The sequence below is a fragment of the Oratosquilla oratoria genome, chromosome 42 (genome assembly GCF_046742065.1).
Source record: "Oratosquilla oratoria isolate Oo_2021 chromosome 42, ASM4674206v1, whole genome shotgun sequence".
NCBI classification, from domain to species: Eukaryota; Metazoa; Arthropoda; class Malacostraca; order Stomatopoda; family Squillidae; genus Oratosquilla; species Oratosquilla oratoria.
The window spans coordinates 24,136,320-24,156,627 of NC_134818.1; the positions used below are offsets into that span (position 1 = coordinate 24,136,320).

The window sequence follows — 20,308 nt, forward strand, 5'->3', positions numbered from 1 at the left end:
AGTGATTTTATGCCTTTTCCTTTTTGGCTACCTCCCTTGTAAGGGGGAAAAAGCCTTGGTATATGTATGTATGTATGCTCTCTACCTCTTTTGAATTCCAAGTTTCTGCCCCAGTGTTTACTTCTTTGCACCCATGATAAAACAGTTCTGTTTCCATCTATGACAAATGTTCTTTTATCTACTATACCAGTAACAAGCATTTCCCTATTCGTTTAGTATCTTCACTTCTTTCTCCACATTTTCCCATTCTTCCCCTTCTGTTGTTTCATGATCTGTCTCAATCTAATTTTTCTGTCTTTGTTAGTTATACTCATATTGAAAAGGTTAATGAGTGGGAAGAAGCTTTCAAGAATAATATCTTACCCCATAATGACCATATTCTTAAAATCTCACGTAAAAATAAATAAATAAATAGATAAAAATAATAAAAATAATTTCCTGTATAGTAATTACCTGTTATTTCACAATAACATACAAAACGATGAATCATTAGCTAATAATGACTCATATCCATTGATAACTACTGATGAAATCAACTGTTGCATTTGGTAAGGAGGCAAGTAGTCATCAACCAATTTTGCTAAACTAGGGGAGGGCAGAAAGATTGAATGTGAACATTTCTACTTACGTTGTATCGAGGTATAAAGTATGCACTGGATTATTCCATAGTGCAGGATAGGATTCCATCTTTGGATGAGCTCTGAAATCCCCAACATGAAGGAATGTTTGACCTGATGTTAATTTGAAGAGTATCATAGCAGCACCTGGGCAACTGAAAAGGCAAATACATATATTTTCTTTCGACAGTAAGAAAAGGCAGAGAGTTGGAAGTTATTCTTAAAGAAAAAAGGTTTGAGAAAGTGGAGACTTTAAATATGTAGGGTCAATTGTTTACTTGAAAAAGCTGTAATAAGCGAAACATAAAAAAAAAAAAAAAAAAAGGTCAATTGTGGCAGTGAATCAAGGATCAAGGAGTGGGGGTGCAGGTGAATTGTAGAGTGAGGACAGCTAGTAAATGTCTTGAAGAAATGAAAAGTGTCATGAGCAATATTTAAGAGGTGATTTTTGTGCCAACGTTTTATGGGGCAGAAACTTGGAATTTATAGAGGGGGAGGGACATACAGGAATTTTCTAAATGCATTTGAGATGAAGTATTAAAGAAGTATGGTAGGGGATTACAAGGATGGATACAGTGAGAAATGAGATGAGGCAGAGAATGGGGGTGGAAAAGGATTGGGCACATAAGGTTGATCAAAGAATACTGGGATGGTTTGGGCACATATAATGACTGAGTACAGAAAGACCATCAAAAAGAGTATGGAAGGCAGAGGTGGATGGAGTGAATTTGAGATGACTGAGAATGGGATGGATGGATGGATGGATGGATGGGGTGAAGGTGGGACTTAGATAAAAGGGAATGTCAGTTGAGCAAGGAAGGGAGAGGGTAAGAGATAGGTGTGAGTGGAGGGTGGTTGTGAATGGATGGTGCACTGACATGGCCTGATGGGATCTCTCTTTGTCTTGTTTAATTACTTGTGAGAGGACAAGGGAAGTAGGACACCATGTAATGATGCAGAGGGAATACATAGATTTAAGTGTCAGACTTTACTGTGGAGGTGCTCAGTCTTGCACTGCTTCTGACTTAAGTAGTGCGCAGGGGGAAAGGATACCTTTTCATCCACAAGAAACTCGGATAAAAGAGAAACAAATGGGTGTTGGAGGGGTGCAAGCCTCGACTGGCTACCTTCCTTGTAAGGGGGAACAGGCCTTTTGGTATATCTATGTACATACATACATATACCAAGGCTTTTTCCCCCTTTCAAGGGAGGTAGCCAAAAAGGGAAAGGCATAAAAACACTCCCACCCATTTCATCCCTAAATACACTCCACACCCCTCCCACCCTCCCTCTCATCTGAGCACCTCATGGATGACGGGTCATCCCTGCACCTTGCCCACCGCCCTGGGTCAGAAGCAGTGTCGCAAGACACAGCACATCCACAGCAAGGCCGCTGTACATATAAAAAAAGACTGGTTAAAGAAGCAGCCATATTCATATCCTATCTTAAAACACTAAAGGAATTAAATAAACAACTAACTAAACATATAAATTGATAGATATGTATGTGCCTTACATAGGGAGTAGGCACATCAAAGCATACACTTATTAAATACACATACACCTCATAATTATGATGAATAATTTAGGAAGAGAGTGAGAGAGAGAGAGAGAGAGAGAGCACATCCATTAAAAAATCAATTGCAAGTCACATACCACAGCAAACAAGATAACATGTAGGTTATAAAATTTGGACAAAAATAAGTCTAAGAATATTTGGATCAGGAGAAATGCTTATGAGGAAAAATGATAGATAACAAGAAAAATTGTAACTGAAATCAAGGACAGAAGCAGTTCAAGAAGCAAGTGTTCTTTCAGTGTTGTAACAAAAAAATTGAAGAAACAGTATTGAAAAAGAGAGGAGAACAAGGCAGAGCAAAGACTTAAAAGTGGCATTTGCTTATGTAGATGGCTTACTATCAGCCTTGTAGAAACCAAGCTACCTATATCTGTGGATCTACAAATGGGGAAAGTGGATACACAGTCTGGAAAATGAGTGAAAAGATAAAATGAGAGGTGGGGGTGACGATGATTGTGAATAGTGACATTATGGTGAAGATAAGGCTGAGGCAATTAATCCAAAAACTAGAATCAGAGGTCTGGAAAGTAGAAACTTCATGGTAGCATGTGTTACCCCCAAAGATAAGGGCTTGGAATGAAACTAAATGCCATGAAATGTTGTAAACATGCCTTGTTCCTAAAAGAAATGATTGAAAAGTGGTAATATAGGCTTAGTGTGAGACTTTAACTGTGTGTGCATTAAGAAGAGTGGGAAGAGTGTGGTGAAAGAGATGTGACATGAATAAGAGAAGAATGGACCTGCCTCGAACCAAAGAACTCTCTATTACTGTTCCATAGGTAAAATTGATTATGTGGCTCTTGAATTTTAGTCGATATGTTGCCCCATGTTTTTCTTGAAGTAGTCCCACAGCTGTATGGATATGGCTTTCACTGGAGTGGGGATAAGATGTTTAGTTTCTTTAGGGTGATGGTTGCATTGGGGGGGGGGTAAGGATTTGGAAGGATTTGATGAAGTATGGAGTTTTATGGTCAGTCTGGAAGTGCTTGATCTGGGTGTGAATATGTTTTTGTATGGATGTGTTGTATAGTCAAAGTGGTGGTAGATTATAGATGTCTGGGTAGTATGTTGCTGGTGTAGTTCCTTTTTTATGTTCAATTGGTTGTGCTAGTGTGATGCAAGGAGATGGGTATAGTTGTGGGTTCCTGGATAGAATGTGTACATATCATCTTCATGTGATGTTCTAAGGGGAGGATCTGGTTTCTGTATGCAGAAGTTCTTTTGGAGTGGTTTTGGTGTATCCTTATATTTTTCCAATGTTTTATTTTGTATAGTTCATAGTGTTTATACTTGTTTTCCCAGCTGTTGCAAACCATGCTGTGGAGGAACTGTTTGTAGCATGTGATCAAAGTTTCCTTCTCCTGACCAACTTGTGCACATGTTAGTATCTTTATTTTCTTGTTGATTTTCATAGTCAGGTCCTTGATATATGGGCTGAAGGATATACAAGTATCAAAAATGAGGCCCAAGATTTTTGGGTTCTTTTCCAGTGGAAAGGTTTGGTCATTTGAATGTTTTTTTGATTTGTGGTTGTTTCAATTGAGCAATGTTACTGTTGATTTCTGAAGGGAGGCTTCATACTAGTTTTTTCTAAACCAGTTTTGGTTCATCTAAGTTAGCAAATGAGAGGAAGGGTGAAAAATTGTGATGCCCTTCAACACCCTGATTTTGTTCATTTGTTTGTTCCCTGACAGAATACAAAACCTCATTTGTGTGAAACAATGTTGTTTTTTAAAAATATGGGGAGATGGCTGAGTTCTAAGGAAATATGAAAAAGCATACAACATAAGAACATAAGAATAAAGGAGACTGCAAGAGACCATAAGGCCTACACTAGACAGCTCCGTATCCATCACCACCCTGTCGTCCCCATCCATAAAGTTGTCTAATCGTTTTTTAAAACAACTGATAGTTTCAGCGCTTACTACATGGTTACTAAGTTTATTCCATTCATCAACCACCCTATTAGTAAACCAATTCTTCCCTATTTCCTTCTTAAATCTAAATTTGTCCAGTTTATACCCATTACTGCGAGTCCTGCCCTGTTGTTTTATTATGATGACCTTGTTTGCATCTCCCTTGTTATAGCCTTTGATCCACTTGAACACTTCTATTAGATCACCCCGCACTCTGCGTCTTTCCAGAGTGTAAGTTTAGGTGCCTAAGCCTCTCTTCGTAAGGCAAATTTCTGAGTCTATGTATCATTTTGGTAATTCTTCTCGGTACTGATTCTAGTGAATTTATGTCCATTCTGTAGGATGGAGACCAAAACTGTACCGCATAGTCAAAGGTTTACAAAGGTTTACAAAGGCGGAGCATGCCGACAGGAGACCTTTTGATCCATATTTAGGTCGGATGCGAAAAAAAAAATCATATTAATAATAAAACAATAAATAAAAACTATAATAATGTAAATAACAAATAAAATACATAAATAAATGCATAGGTATAGTTAAATAATAAACAAACAGGTAAATAGTAAATAATAATAAATTGACATATAACTAATAATAAATGAAAATCAGACAGACAAATGATAACAAAACAAAAACAAATAATATAAGATAAAATATAATCATTACAGCATCTTACTTAGGTATATATCTAACTGATTCTTAAAGCTTTGAACTAAACTACATTGCACTACCTGTGCAGGAAGTTTATTCCATTCATTTACTACACGGTTGGCAAAGTTGTTTCTACCTACTTCCAAATTGAATCTATTTCCGGACAGTTTGAGACCATTGTTTCTTGTCTGATTCTTATTCAATGTGAAAATTTGGTCACTTTTGATGTTGTCAATTCCCTTTAAAATCTTAAAGACCTGTATCAAGTCACCTCTGAGTCTACGCTTTTTTAGGGAAAACAGATTCATGTGTTTTAGTCGATTTTCGTATGATTTATTTTTGATATTTGGAATCAGTCAAGGATGGGTCTAACTATTGCTAGATAGAGTTTAATAATTACCTCTGCACTTCTATTCATTACCGTCCTAGCAATGAAACCTAATGCTCTGTTAGCTTTATATTATACAAGACATGTATAAAAGAACTGTAAAAACTTCTTCCTACCAATATCACTGGACAACATCTTATTTTGGTTGCCACAAAGCATTATATTCAGCAGGTAACTCTTACTAGTCAAATGGTTAAAGTTTATTTTAATAAACTATTCTCCACAAAGATGCCCTATTAAGCTTCTGTTGTGAAAATTGCCATACACTTCTATTAAAATGTTGAGGGAGTTCCTAGTCTGAAGCTGGCTCAATCAATTAAGATCAGGATCAACCTTCAAAATGCATTGTAAAATTGTCAGAAATAGGCCACAAAACAAAACTGTTTTATTGCACTAAGGTACTTTTTCAAAACCACAATATCACTGATGCATCTAATTTCAGTTCCAACCAAATAAGCTTAATCATGCAAACAAGTCCTAGGGAGCCAAAAGGATTCAAGTAACTGAAAAAATGTGCTGAAGTTATTAGTTGAGAGAGTAAGAGAAATACAAAGAATTGATACTCACTGATTAGCTTCAAGAAGTGTAACTTCAACTCCATGCACTACAGTTGATTCCTCCATGGGCAAGATATGCAAATAACTATCTGGCATCTTTAAGCGCTCCCGGACTAGATTACCTGGATTAGAAAATCCATTGCTCAGAATTCAATGTCTTCATTTTATAATGAATAAATCTATATCATAAAAAGTATATATCAAAGGCCTTTTCTCTTTTGTAATGAAGGTAGCTGAGCTAAAGTGCACATTGACATTATCTATCTATAGATAGACATAACACATATACAAAACTTGTTCAACCACCCAACCCAACTCAGCCCTTTGGGGATGAAGAGTTGCCCTGTCCCATGCCACACTATCTAGTTCCAATTAAATGTAGAATGGCACAACTCTTCTACAACAGGGCCTGACAACCAAAGCTGATTTATTAAAAAATTCCTCTTCATCCATTATAAAGCAGATGATAAGAACATCCCTTCAGATTGCATCATTCCTTCACAATCTCCCTCCATTCACTCCTGTCTTCTATTCTCTCTTCCCTGCTTAACATATTTTTCATGTATTCAGAGCACCCTTCTCCCCAGCCATCCACGTCGTTCTTCGTTTTCCTCTTCAGTTCACTCCATCCACATCTGTTTTCCACACATTTTTTGCTTGTCTTTCCTCATTCTTTCCATGTACCCAATGCATTCCAGTATTCTTTCATCACCCCTATCTGCTAACTCCATTTCCACACCCGCTTTCCTCCTCATTCTCTATCCATCCTCATAACCCCCAGCACAATTCTAAAACACTTCATTTCTAACACATTTCAATTTCTTCTTTCTACCTTCCTTAAATTCTTTCCATATGTTGAAACCACCTCAATGCTTTCTAGTTCTACCCTATCTGACAGCTCCTTTCCCACCCCCTCTGTCTCACCTCCACATTTCTCTATCCATTCTTGTAACACCTGTCATATTTCTCAAAACTTCCATCTCAAAAACTCTGTCTCTTTCTATCTCCCTTCTATAACAAGTCTCTGCACCATGACTATCATCATTCTTCATACAATTTTCTCTTTGCTTTCATCTCCAAATATTTATTTCTCATCACTTTTCATTCCCCTACATCCAAAACATAAAATAGATGACCTGACAAAAATATCCCAGCATGGCAACTACAAACTTGCAGCTATATATATATATATATATATATATTTTTTTTTTACTTTGACAAACTAGAACAATGGCTCAAAAACTATAAAATGGAAGACCTGCAGTCTGACTGAGAGTGCTTACAACCAGTCACTCTCACAATTTGTACCCTTTGGCTAATATACCCAATAAAGGACACTTCGCATTTTAGCCTGGTATACATCCCTAATACCGCACTTGTTGCAGGATCAGAGGAGGGATTAAGGAAGTTAGTGACAAAGTTTGGGAAGGTGTGCAAAAGAAGGAAGGCAGTAAATTGAAAGTATCAAGGGAGAGAGACTGGAGGAAGTGGATAGCTTTAGGTATTTGGGTGCAAATGTAGCAGGAAAGGGAGGAGTGGGGGTGGAGGTAGAATGTAGATTGAGAGAAGCAAGTAAATGCCTTGGGGGATTAAAAAGCGTAATGAGAAACAGACATTTGGGAATGGATGCTAAGAGGAGATTGCATGGAGTGATTGTGCTGACAGCACTGTATGGGGCACAAACATGGAACATAAGAGAGGAAAAGAGGAGGAGATTGAATGTGTTTGAGATGAAATGCCTGAGAAGTATGGTAGGGGTTACTAGGCTGGATAGAGTGAGAAACGAGGAGGTGAGGAGGAGAATGGGAGTTGAAAGGGAATTGGGAGATAGGGGTGATGAAAGAGTATTGGAATGGTTTGGTCACATGGAAAGAATGAATGAAGAAAGATTAGTAAAAGAGGTATGGAAGGCAGAGGTGGAGGGAGCAACCAAGGATGAAATGAGTGGGGTAAAAGGGGCATTGGGAAAGAGGGGAATGTCTGTTGAGAAAGGAAGGGAGAAGATAGGGATGAGTGGAGTATGGTTGTGTATGAATGATGCTGTGATGCATGGATGGGTGGGGGATGGGGGTGTGAGGGAGTATGTGTGAATGATATTTTGATGCAGCACAAAGTGATTTCTCCCCATCTCTTTTTCTGCATGAGGGGATGGAGAGGGGGAGTCGTTGATTAAATGAAGCAGCCTTACTATGAATGTGCTGTGTCTTGCTACACTGCTTCTGACCCAAGGCAGTGGGCGAGATGCAGGGATGACCCGTCATCCAGGAGGAGTCAAGAAAAGAGGAAGGGAGGGTGGTGAATGGGCATGGAGTATGTGGGGACAAAATGAGTGGGAGTGGATTTATGCCTTTGACTTTGGCTACCTCCCTTGTAAGGAGGAAAAAGCCATTGGTATATGTATGTATAGCCCTCCACCCAAGGATACAGCATGATGACATTCAAAACATCATCCAGCACAAGAACAAGCCATATGCAGAATAGTCCTGGCCACAAAAACAAACTGCCCTGATGCAATCATCACACAGAAAACACTGAACATCTTAGCATACACTGCCCCATATGAGTCTTACCCCAACAACAAAACTATTTCTTCCTTGAGTGACACATGGGCTAATCTGTTGGCTGTTGCTGGTTATCTGGGAGTTGTGGGTCTCCTGCAAGAGAGATCTGGGACAACAGATTGAGTGATTATACTGAACACCTTGGAGACACAAGTTTTCTGAAAACTGAGGGAATAATAATAATTCTTGTTTTGATGGTATCTACAGCCCCACAGTGGATGGCAATGGTTCTTGGGCCCTCCCAGAGATCTATTTAGACAGAAACACTGGAATGTTGTCTGTGTTGTAATAGTGTGTGATTTTTTTCTGTCACCAGTTTACAGTAGTAGTATGAGGGGAGTGATGTTTTCATCTCTATTTATGTGAAAAGGTGGGGAGATATAGATGAAGTTGAGAAGAGATCTTGGATCCAGTCTAGTAAGACTGATAGTGCTGATGGGACATGATTCTTACTGATGGCTACTATGTAAGAGGACCAATGACAGTTCCCTGAATGTGGTAGTCCTGTATGTTGGACAACAAAGCTACCCATTTTCAAAGTCTGTCAATCCCCTAAGGGTCTTTGGACTGGGAAAAACAACTCTCCCTATGAACTTCAACTGTATTTCTTACATTTTTTAACAATTGGCAACTGGTACCTTCCCCACTTCCACTTTCAGCTGCAGGCCGAGCAGGTTAGGGCATCGTTACTTGTGGCAAAGGTCAAGGGAATGGTGGTTTGAACCCTGCCACTGGCTAAGTTGGACCAAGGGCATGATTCATTAAATTTTATGCTACAAAGTCCTCTGTAAGGGGCAATGTCCTAGCCTCCCAATAGGGGGAGTTTGTGATGTTAAACCCAATCACATCACATAGAAACAGTAAACACTAATACAATGAAGACAACAGCCCAAAAATTTCTTCCAAGAGACCTGTGGGAGGGCCCAAAGCCTGTTGCTGGCCACTGTGGTGCTGTGGACTTTCCACTTTGTGAAACTTGAAACAACAATGATATCAATTCTATTTTGCAGACAAACTACTTGCAAGTACCTGTCATTGATCCCAGACCTGTAAGAAAAAGACTAATGTATTGATATTTACAACATTTGAGACTGGAAAATCTTTAATCTATCAATATATAGGTTGATAGACCTAACACTATTACCAAAAGGTATTTCACCTCTTATAAGGGAGGTGGTCTGACATGATATTGCCTAACCCTTCACCCATCCCACACCCATTTGTTTTCCGTTATATCTAGGCTCCTGCGGATAAAGGGCCAGCCCTGACCCCCGCCCACGGCCTGTGTCAGAAGCAATGCAGCAAGACACAGTACCTCCACAGCAAGGCCAGACAACTGAAGCTGGTTTACCCCTGCCATTTCATTGCACAGTGACCCTTCTCCCATGTATACCAATGAATAATGTAGAAGACAAGGAGAAATCCCTTTGAACTGTATAAATTTATATTTCATTCATAACCATTCTCCACTCACATCTACCTCTTGCCCACTTTCTTCCTTACTCAATCAACATTCCCCTTTTACTCAAGGCCTCTTTCACCCCATCCATCCCAGTCTTGGTCTTCCCTTCAAGTTCACTCCATCCACCTCTGCCTTCCGCACATTTCTTGCTAGTTTTCTTCACTCATTCTATCCATATGTTTGATCCATCCCAGTATTCTTTGATTAACCTTGTCTGTCAGCACCCTTTCCATCCCCACTCTTTACCTCACCTCCCCAATTCTCATTCTATCCATCCTTATAATCTTCATATTTCTTAAACAATCAATCAAAAATACATTTGAATTACTCTTTTTTTTTTTTTTTGCCTCCCTTGAATTCAAAATATCTGCCCCATACAATGTCATAATGACAGGAATAAGTTTTGTTGGTTGTGCCTGAACTCATTCTAGCCTCTACATGTCCATCCTCAGGTTCAGCAACTAGAACTAGATGGCGTATTCCATATGGGGACAAACTAGAGAACTGTAAAGTAACAAGACTTTTTCTTGGTTCTGGTAATGAAACTCTTTAGATGTAACCTTGTAACCTAAAAGCTTTTGTGCCTTCTTTTCTACTTCAATACATTGGGAAGGAAGGGAAGAAGGGAAGGGGAGAGAAAGACAGATAGACAGAGAGGGAGAGAGAGGGAGAGGGAAAGAGGGAAGAGGAAGAGAGAGAGAAATGGGGAAGGAGAGAGAGTGAGATGAGAATGAGGTGGAGGAGGAAAGGAGGTAAGGTGGGAAGGAGGGAGAGAGGGAGAGAGAGGGGGAAGAAGAGAGAAACATTACCTGTTATCCTGTTACAGTAAATCATCTTCTTAAAGGACTTTGTCAATCCTTGATAGTGATCATAGTGAAAATGAGTTAGAAAATAAGCAGTAATGCCATCTAGATAACCATAATTGAATGCATCCACAACAAAGCTTGTATCTGAAAAGAAAAGAAAAGAAAGAAAAAATAAATAAATAAATAAAATAAATAAATAAAGAACTCAGATCACACTTTTATCTAAAGGCACTTTTTCTGTAATTCAACAACAATCTTTATTGAATCAAATACATGGAAAAATACACAAACTTGAAATATGCAATTCAAAGATGGATACCTGGAATATATTTGTAAAATGGGCACTTCCTCTCTTGCCTGCCACTACTTCCTTTTCCATACTGGAAATGTTTTGAACGTTGTTCATTTGAAGAACTTGTGGTTGATTGAGTCTGAGAAAATGGGATGATGATGAGAGAAAGAAAGAAAAGAAAAGAAAAGAAAGAAGTTTATATATATATATATATATATATATATATATATATATATATATATATATATATATATATATACCGTATATTTCCACGAATAAGACGACCCTAAAATAAAAAAATTCACCCCTTAAAATTGGGGGTCGTCTTATACTACCATTAAAAAATCAGACCTTGAATTCTACATGAGATGACTTGGTAGGCTAGCCTGCCAATAACCACCGATACACAGGAAATGATTCACATTATGATAAGAACTGGTAATAAAGGTAATTAAACCATATTTACCATATATATTATTGGCATATCTTTATAGTAAATGGCAGTTGTTAATAAATTCGAGGAATAATTCTATATTAATGAAATTACGGTACTTTTAACTACTCTATGTAAACACATTTAACACAGCTGAAAAAAATGTAAACATCGAGCACTGGTTGCGTTCATAGCAACCTTTTTCTTTCGCTAACTTTTCAGTAATTTTTAAGACTGAAAATAACAATTTTGGATTACAGTTCATAAAATGTTTATTTATCAATAAAAAAATATTACAGTAGTTGAACCAGGAGCGTAAACAAATAATTTTTGTTAGTTAGTTGACGTGTGTTCTCCGAAAATCATGATACATGATTTGCTTTGTTATTTCATTTATTTTGAATTTATAAGGATACAGTAAGTAATTTATCTGGAATAAGGATACAGTTAAGTAATGAGAAAGAAAAGAGAAAAAGCGGAAAAAAACAGCTGATAAACGTAATCAAAACAATTCTTTTTGTACGGTAGGTTTGATACACTGATGTTTTTGTAATTTAGCAGTCGTCTTATACTACCGATATGAGATAAATTCATAAAAATTTGCTCTAATTTTGTACCTTGTCTTATACAAGGAAATATACAGTATACACACACACACACACATATATCAAAGGCCCCTTCCAAGGTAGCAGAAAAAAGGGGGGGGGGAGGAAGAAGGCATAAAATTCACCCCCATCCATTATCCACACATGTTCTACTCCCATTCACCCCCTCCCTCCCTCTTATCTTGGCTCCTCCTGGATGATGGATCATCCCTGCATCTCGTCTACTGCCCTGGGTCAAAAGCAGTGCAGCAAGACACAGCACATCCACAGCAAGGTCATTTCAATTAATTGGCAACCCCCCCTCTGTCCCCTCATGCAGAAAAAGAGAAGAAGGGAAGAAATCCCTTTGGGTTCCATCAATTTATTATTCACACATACTCCCTAACCCCCCACCCCCTCCTTTCTATGCATCACAGCATCATCTGTACACAATCATTCTCCATTCACTCCTATCTTTTGTCCTCTCCTGTTCTTCCTCAACAGACATTCCCCTCTTTCCCAATGCACCTTTTACCCCATCCATCCATCTCATCCTTGGTCACCCCCTATGTTCACTCCTTCCACACCTCTTTTACTAATTTTTCTTCATTCATTCTTTCAATGTGACCAAACCATCCCAATACTCTTTCATCAACCCTATCTCCCAACTTCCTTTCCACCCCTGTTCTCCTCCTCACCTCCTTGTTTCTCACTCTATCCAGCGTAGTAACCTCTATCATACTTCTCAGGCACCTCATCTCAAATACATTCAAACTCCTCCTCTCTTATGTTCCATGTCTGCGCCCCATAGAGTGCTGTCAGCACAATCATTCATTCATACAATCTCCTCTTAGCATCCATTCCCAAATGTCTATTTCTCATTACACTTTTTAATCCCCCAAGGCATTTACTTGCTTCTCTCAATCTACATTCTACCTCCACCTCCACTCCTACCTTTTCTGCCTCATTTGCACTCAAATATCTAAAACTATCCACTTCCTCCAGTCTCTCTCCCTTAGCACTCACCTCCAGTTTGCTGCCACATTCTCCCCTTGTACATCTCATCGCCTTACTTTTATCCACATTTTTCTTCAACTTCCTTCTTCTGCACATCTTCCCAAACTCCATCACTAACTTCCTTAATCCCTCCTCTGATCCCACCACAAGTACAGTGTCATCAGCAAACAACAACTGGCCTATCTCCCACCCCTCTCCACTTTAACCATCTCCAATCTCCGACCCATTACCCTTGTGTTTACCTCTTGCACTACTCCATCCATGTATAAATTGAACAGCCAAGGCAACATAACACATCCCTGGCGAAGTACCACCCCTACCTCAAACCACTCACTCTCTCCACTTCCAATTCCAACACAGGCTCCACCACTCTTGGAGAAACTCTTGACTGCTCTTAACAGCCTTCCTCCCATCCCACATATTTGCAACACTCCCCACAGTGCCCTCCCATCTACCCTGCCACAAGCCCCTTCCAAATCCATAAAGGCCCAAAAAACATCCTCAGGCCCTTCCCAAAGCCCTCTCACACATCCTTCCCACAACAAAAATCAGATCTATACAACCCCCACCTGTCCCAAACCCACATTGTTCCCCACCAATTACCCTTCTGCTCCTTTCCCAATCAAAACCCTCCCATAAGCCTTCCCAACTACACTCAACAAACTGATCCCTCTGAAACTACTACACTCACACCTGTCCCCTTCTCCCTTGCAAAGCAGAACCATACAGGCACTCCTCCAGCACTCTACTCTTTTTTAAACAATATATATATATAAATCAAATAAATACAATGAATCATCTCATCCTCAGTCTTTTCTCTCGGTACAAATCTTAAGTATGAACATAATAGAATAATGAAAAACAGCTGTTGCCTTAAATGTAACTGACTATAAACATAACCTCACTTCATCTAACAATGGTCCTAAGCTATTCCTATAGATCTCATGAGGAAGAGACAGTAGACTATTGTCTGTCTTGTATTTATGTAGTTGCAATAATACTACTAATAATAACCATTGCTTTGAGTTTCACAGACTAGAAAACTTTAGTCCTATAGCAGCTGGCAATGGGGCCCTTCCATCACTCCCTCTGGGAATAAACTTTGGACTAATGTTGACATGTAAAGTGCAACTGTTTCCGTTAACTGAGGGGACCTCTTGATTTTCTCAACAAAAATTATATCTTCAATGTCATGCATACACACCTCTGTAACAGACTGCATGGAATAACTTTTCCGACTCATTCTATTCATCAAACTACTCCAGGCCTGAGGTCCTTTAAGGTCACCTGTCTTCCTTATGTCTGGATTCACAGGAGGTTCAGGAGTAACTGCATTCTCTACACCCAACAAGGAAAATTACCAATGTTTTATACATACCTTACTCTGGTTTTTAACAAGATATATTTTTGTTGGACTAAAAGTGACTTAATTTAAATAAGCTCATTTCATTACACAGTAACATTACTTACAAATAAGCTTCTTATTATATTGTAAACTGAATAAATCATTGGGACCTCAGTGAAATTATAAATATATTCAATACAAATACCAAGTATGAAACTTTTTTTTTTTATGATTGGTCAATACTGAAACTATTTCTATAAATACCTAATTTCTGTCAAATGAATAATTAATTAATCTCTGTTAAAAATAAAGTACTTCAATCCTGATACTTGGAATTTATCCTTGACAATAATTACCTGCAGGAGGCTCCGTACGCATTAAAAAGTCACGAATGCTGGGCTGAATTGCTGGTGTGTCTGAAGCCAAAAAAATTACAAAATAAATTCACCCAATCCTTTGCTGTGTTGGCACCTTTACAAGTTTTGTTATGGTTGATGGCTGACAATTTTATTCATGCTTAAAGCAGGATTTTCCATGCTGAAAGGGTTACCTCAACTAATGCCTTTCCTGCAACAGTATCTTTATAACTTTTGTTCTGGCTAACACCAAATTATTTTATTCCATTTTGGGCAGAAGCCATGCTCCTGGGTTAGAAATACACACATATAAACACACATATTTGCAAATGATGAAAAGATCAAGAGACGAGTGAAGAATGAGGACTGTGAGTTGTTGCAGAGATCTAGAAATTATATTCACATGGAGCCATTCTTGGCTCCATGTGAATAATATGTGGCCACAAGAATGGATGGAGTGAGAAATAATGAGAAGAGATAGAGAAAAATGGTGAAAAGGAAGCTGGCAGAAAGGGTAAATCAAAGAATAATGGGATGGTTTGGGAATATGTAAACAATAACATTGGTTTATAGAATAATTGAGGCAAGCAAATTTTTTTTTGTTCTAGCCCAATTTTAGGGTGCTGATTTCAGATACAAAACCAATAACTCATCATATCTAGTTTTTGAGTTATATATGTATACATGCACATAAATGTGGACATGCATCTAAGGCTACCAGATGTGTCCTGTTTAGGATATTGTTTTTTTTTAATTAGAAATTTTAGAAATTGTTGACTTTTAAAAAGAAATTAAATACCTCAGCATCCCCATTGCCCACTCAGTCCATCTGAAGGAGTTGTATAACAATATGTAGCTCCTTTTGGAATCTGTCAAGTACAACCAGTACCAGTGGAGTCTCTGCAAGGACCTCATTGGGTTCCTTATGGGTATGCAAGCAGGCTTCACAATGTACTGTTGCTTTCTGTCTCTGGTACAGTCAGGCTGTGTCCAAACACTACAAGCAGAAGGACTGGGGGCCTAGGAGCACTTTCATGCTTAGTGAACACAGTGCCTAAGAAAATCCTCTAGAGGACATAAACAAGGAGCTTCTTCCTCATATCAAGCTTGGTCTAATCAACAATTTCATGAAGCCCATGGACTAAATAGTGCTGCCTTTCAACACTTGTGTACTCAATTCCCAGGTCAAGTCCTACTAAGCTAAAGGAGAGCATCTTCATCAGACCTCAGGTCCAAGAGGTGCTGAAGGATTTGAGGAGCTTCTTACCTTAAAGGAACTGAGACCATGGTAATCATTTATGTCAGTCTACATGGCTTCCTTGGTAACACAAGGGTACAAGATTACCAAGAGTGTATTGAGAAGCTGTTACTGTCCTGCGAAAATATGTGGTGCCAAATGTCACTTAACATTCACTTCCTCTACTCCCACCTCAACTTCTTCCTTCCAAACCTTGTAGCAGTGAGTGATAAGTATGGAAAAGGGTTCCACCAAGATATTCCTGAGATGGAGGGAAACTACCATGGCAAGTGGCACCCAAGCATGATGAGGGACTTCTGCAGGATGGACTTGAATGACATTCTGGAAGCAAAGGACACGACAGCCCAAAAAACTCACTTCTAATGGTCTGGTAAACTATGATTTATGTGTACTGCATTATCCAAGTATTTTAGTTCCCTCAATGTTCTATACCTATGCTCTTTCTTCTACGATATGCCATTGTAAGAGATAAAATAAACATATTATATTTTGAATTTATATGCAGTATAATTTAAATGCTGTGATGGGTGAAAGGGAGTGGATAAGGGGTGAGGGAGTATGTGTGAAAAAATAATTTGATACAGCCCGAAGGGATTTCTGCCAGTCTTCTCTTTTTCTGTATATGGGGATGTCACTGATTTAATGAAGCGGCCTTCCTGTGGATGTGCTGTGTCTTGCGACACTGCTTCTGATCCACGGCAGTGGATGAGATGCAGAGATAACCCATCATCCAGGAGAAGCCAAGATAAGAGGGAGGAAGTGGGGTGAATGGGAGTGGAGTAGGTGGTGATGGAATGGGTGGGAGTGGATTTCATGCCTTTGTTTTTTGGCTATCTCCCTTATTAGGGGAAAGAGCCTTTGGTATATGGATGTATAATTAAAATGGGATATATCAAAGCACAAAAACTAGAGGTAGAGCAAAACTGTTCAGAAATTTGAATTCACCATGCCTTAGAGCAAAATGAAAATTTTTGTAAACCAATGTAATTAGAGAGAGAGAGAGAGAGAGAGAGAGAGAGAGAGAGAGAGAGAGAGAGAGAGAGAGAGAGAGAGAGAGAGAGAGAGAGAGAGAGAGAGAGAGAGAGAGCTAGCTTAAGGCACCCTAACAGACACCCAATGGATGGGGTGAAGGGAACCTTGGATAAAAGGGGAATATCTGTTGAGGAAGAGATAGACATGAGTGGAGAATGGTTGTGGATGGATGAGTAATAGATGTGAGTAAAGAATGGTCGTGAATGAATGATAAACAGACATGGCCCAAAGAGATTTCTCCTTGTCTTCTCCATTTACTCATGAAGGGATGAGGAGGGAGAGTTGACGTGTAAATGAAGCAGTGGGATAAACCAGCTTCAGCTGTTGGGTCCTGCTCTCGAGGCGCTGTGTCTTGTTTAACTTCTTCTAGCTCAGGTAATGGGTGGGGGTATAGGGATGGCCCTTCCTCCATGAGGAACTAAAAAAATTTTTTTTTTAAAGGGAAACAAATAGGTGTTGGATGGGTGCAGGGTAGATGTATACCTTGGCTGGCTACCTCACTTGTTAGGGGGAAGAAGCTTTTTGGTATAGAGATACACATTTGTTGTTGTGGACTGTAGTTTACCAGCACTTCTGTCCTTTTGGACAATCACTGTTATCCATTGCAACATTTAATATAGTATTACCAAGGAATTTTCATTAGTACAGCTTCCCGATTTCCCTGTTTACAATCAGTCTCCCACAAGGGTTATATTACTACTCTGTTCAATTGTTTTCCATGTCTGACAACATTTAATAATGAACTTCATTCCATGCCCTTGTCTTAAAGACAGGACAGTGTAAAATGACATGTTCTGTCTTTTGTGTGGTGATTGTGCCTTGAGTATTTGGTACAGAAATATCTATACATTTTTTATGTTGTCAAATATATAATTTCATTATAAATCTTGTGATATATGATTCATGTCTATTTTCAGCTTTCTAGGGGAGGAAAACTGCCAGAGAAATTGTTTTGTTGAGCATGCTAGGGTGTCTGTTAGGGTGCCACACATGGTCATGGAATGAAAACTTACAAACATATACAATGTACGCAAGGATTAAGTTAAAGTTTGAACTGGCATTAACTCAACTAAATAAAACAACTCAAAATATAAAAACTTTTTCTGACAAGGAGTCTTGAACACTTACTTTTAGTTTTGTAAGGTGATATGTGGAAGTGAATGTGAACACATTTCTTCTCTTGAGACGAACTACGACACTTCTTATTTTGGTTTGGAGTTGGAGGTAATTCTGATGAAGCCTTTTCCATATTCTTTACATTTCTACTGTTTACTTCATTTGATTCCTCATACTGAGTACCATACTTATCAAGTACTTTACCTACAAGACCATTCACATCTTCATCTTCTGAACCAATCATTATTCCAGGTGATGCAGAACACTTATCCCCATCCTCTGCTTCCTCCTTGCCACTCAAATTTTCCCCACTATGAATACCATCTATAGGTACATAACTATTTTGTAAAGTTACAGCAGTAAAGTTAATTCTCCTTTTCTCAACAGAATAAGGCAAGCTAGGTTTACTTCCCTCTACAGTCACATCACTAGCACCTATACTATTAACCTCTGCTTCACTCAAGGGGGCATCCAGGTCAAAATGTGCAACATTAGACATGTCAAAAGCTGTGGGTGCATCATCTCTACTTATACTTTCTTCCACTGGTCCATTCATGGTGGCCTTCACATCACAAAATCCAGTTTGGGGCAAATTGAAAAGTATAGGCGATTTCTTTCCTCCAAATACAACAGTGCTACAACTTTCAGAAGCAGCTTCATCAGTATTCACGGTCTCAACGTTCTTTGGCTTCCACCCTGAAGGTCCTGGTATTATATGTTCGTCAATCAGTTCATCTCCAACCTCCAATTCATCCACTTCACTTTTAATTTTCAGTATCACTTCAGGCTCATACCTATTTTCATGCTGTTCCACTTCTGAGTTATTTCCATAAGACCTCACACTTGCCAAGAGGGAATGATTGAATTTCCAAAAGTGATCTTGCATCACCTCACTGCACCTAGTACCATATTTGCAGTCTGAAAATCAAGATATTCTTGAATAAAACATTCTATCTATCATGGGCTTTTCCCCCTTACAAGTCAAAAGGCATGTACCCACTCCCACCTATTTCACTTCCATCCACCCCTCTTTCCTCCCTCTCCTCTTAGCTCCTCATGGATGACAGGTCATCCCTGTACCTCGCCCACTGCCCTGGGTCAGAAACAATGTAGCAAAACACACTACATCCACAGCAAGGCAGCTTTACTTAGAGGAATAATACATCACAATTTTCAAACCCAAATTTTCCCAACTGACTTTTTGATTATATATAAATAAATACCATCTAGTGAATATGAGGAGGCAACTGAGGATGAGGTGGGTGGATGGGATAAAAGGCACATTGGGAAAGAGGGAAATGTCTGTTGAGGAAGGGAGAAGACAGAAGATATGGGTGACTGGAGAAAGCTGGGCAAGGATGCTGTGATGCATGGAAGGGAGTAGGTGGGGGATGGTGGGGGGGTTTGGGCGTATGTGTGAGTGATATTCTGAAACAGCCTGAAGTGATTTCTCACCATCTTTTTTTCTGCATGAGGGGACAGAGAGGAGGGGTCACAGATTAAATGACGTGGTCTATCTCTGGATGTGCTGTCTTGCTGCATTGTTTCTGACCTAGGGCAATGGGCAGGATGCAGGGATGACCCGTCATCCAGGAGGAGCCAAGAAAAGCAGGAGGGAGGGATGGTGAATGGGACTGGAGTGTGTGGAGATGAAATGGGTGTGAGTGGATTTTTGCCATTTGACTTTGGCTACCTCTTTTGTAAGGGGGAAAAGACCCTTGGTATATGTATGTATGCATAAATAAATACACTAAATTTGTTTTTCTATCATCCTGGAGTTATCCAATGTTTTTATCAGTATTTCTATTTCACCTAGACAAATAGTCTGCTACAAAAGTTGGGAATAGTGGTTGTTTTTTTATGTATTACCATGTTTCTAAAAATAAAGCCACCATTTACAGTACAAAGGACATGCAGAACTGCGGTGTGAATTTTTAATTCTATTTTTCTCAATTTCTCTCCCTTTTTACGATGTCCAAATGGTCAAAAAAAGAGGGGGGAACATGATGTGCAGCTTGGAATTTTAGCAAATTGAAACCAAGGGACAATATTTGTACATTTGAGTTCTTGAACCAAGAGAGAGACACATTCTAGTGCTCTGTCATCTCTGGCACCCAGGCACCAACCTTGAGGCAGTCAAAAACGACACATTGGAGGCTAGTTGAGTATGTTTATACAAATCCAGACCTCATGCCTAAATGCCAAGACATGGGACAATCTTTACTACCACCAAGAGTCAAATTATTACTGCCACTGCATGTGTACTACTCCAGCCCAAACAATTGCAGACACCTAAAATTAGAAGTCTATTTGCCAATAGGAACAGAAAAAGGGTAAG

The 20,308-nt window shown here is 39.1% G+C and overlaps 1 protein-coding gene across 9 annotated transcripts in view; it reads right to left on the reverse strand.

Annotated features, from left to right (window-relative positions):
* The window catches only part of LOC143021449 (uncharacterized), a 90,790-nt gene that overhangs the window by 44,557 nt on the left and 25,925 nt on the right, over nt 1-20,308 (reverse strand). For all 9 annotated transcript variants that reach the window (XR_012965992.1, XR_012965991.1, XM_076178939.1 and 6 more), the window contains 7 exons: nt 17,983-18,888; nt 14,565-14,624; nt 14,068-14,201; nt 10,857-10,968; nt 10,541-10,681; nt 5,719-5,830; nt 629-772 (listed from right to left, as the gene is read on the reverse strand). Coding sequence is in view for 7 of the 9 variants with exons in the window: in XM_076178939.1 (XP_076035054.1) it covers nt 629-772; nt 5,719-5,830; nt 10,541-10,681; nt 10,857-10,968; nt 14,068-14,201; nt 14,565-14,624; nt 17,983-18,888 (1,609 nt within the window). In the remaining 2 variants the exon portion in view is untranslated. The remainder of the gene's footprint in view (nt 1-628; nt 773-5,718; nt 5,831-10,540; nt 10,682-10,856; nt 10,969-14,067; nt 14,202-14,564; nt 14,625-17,982; nt 18,889-20,308) is intronic.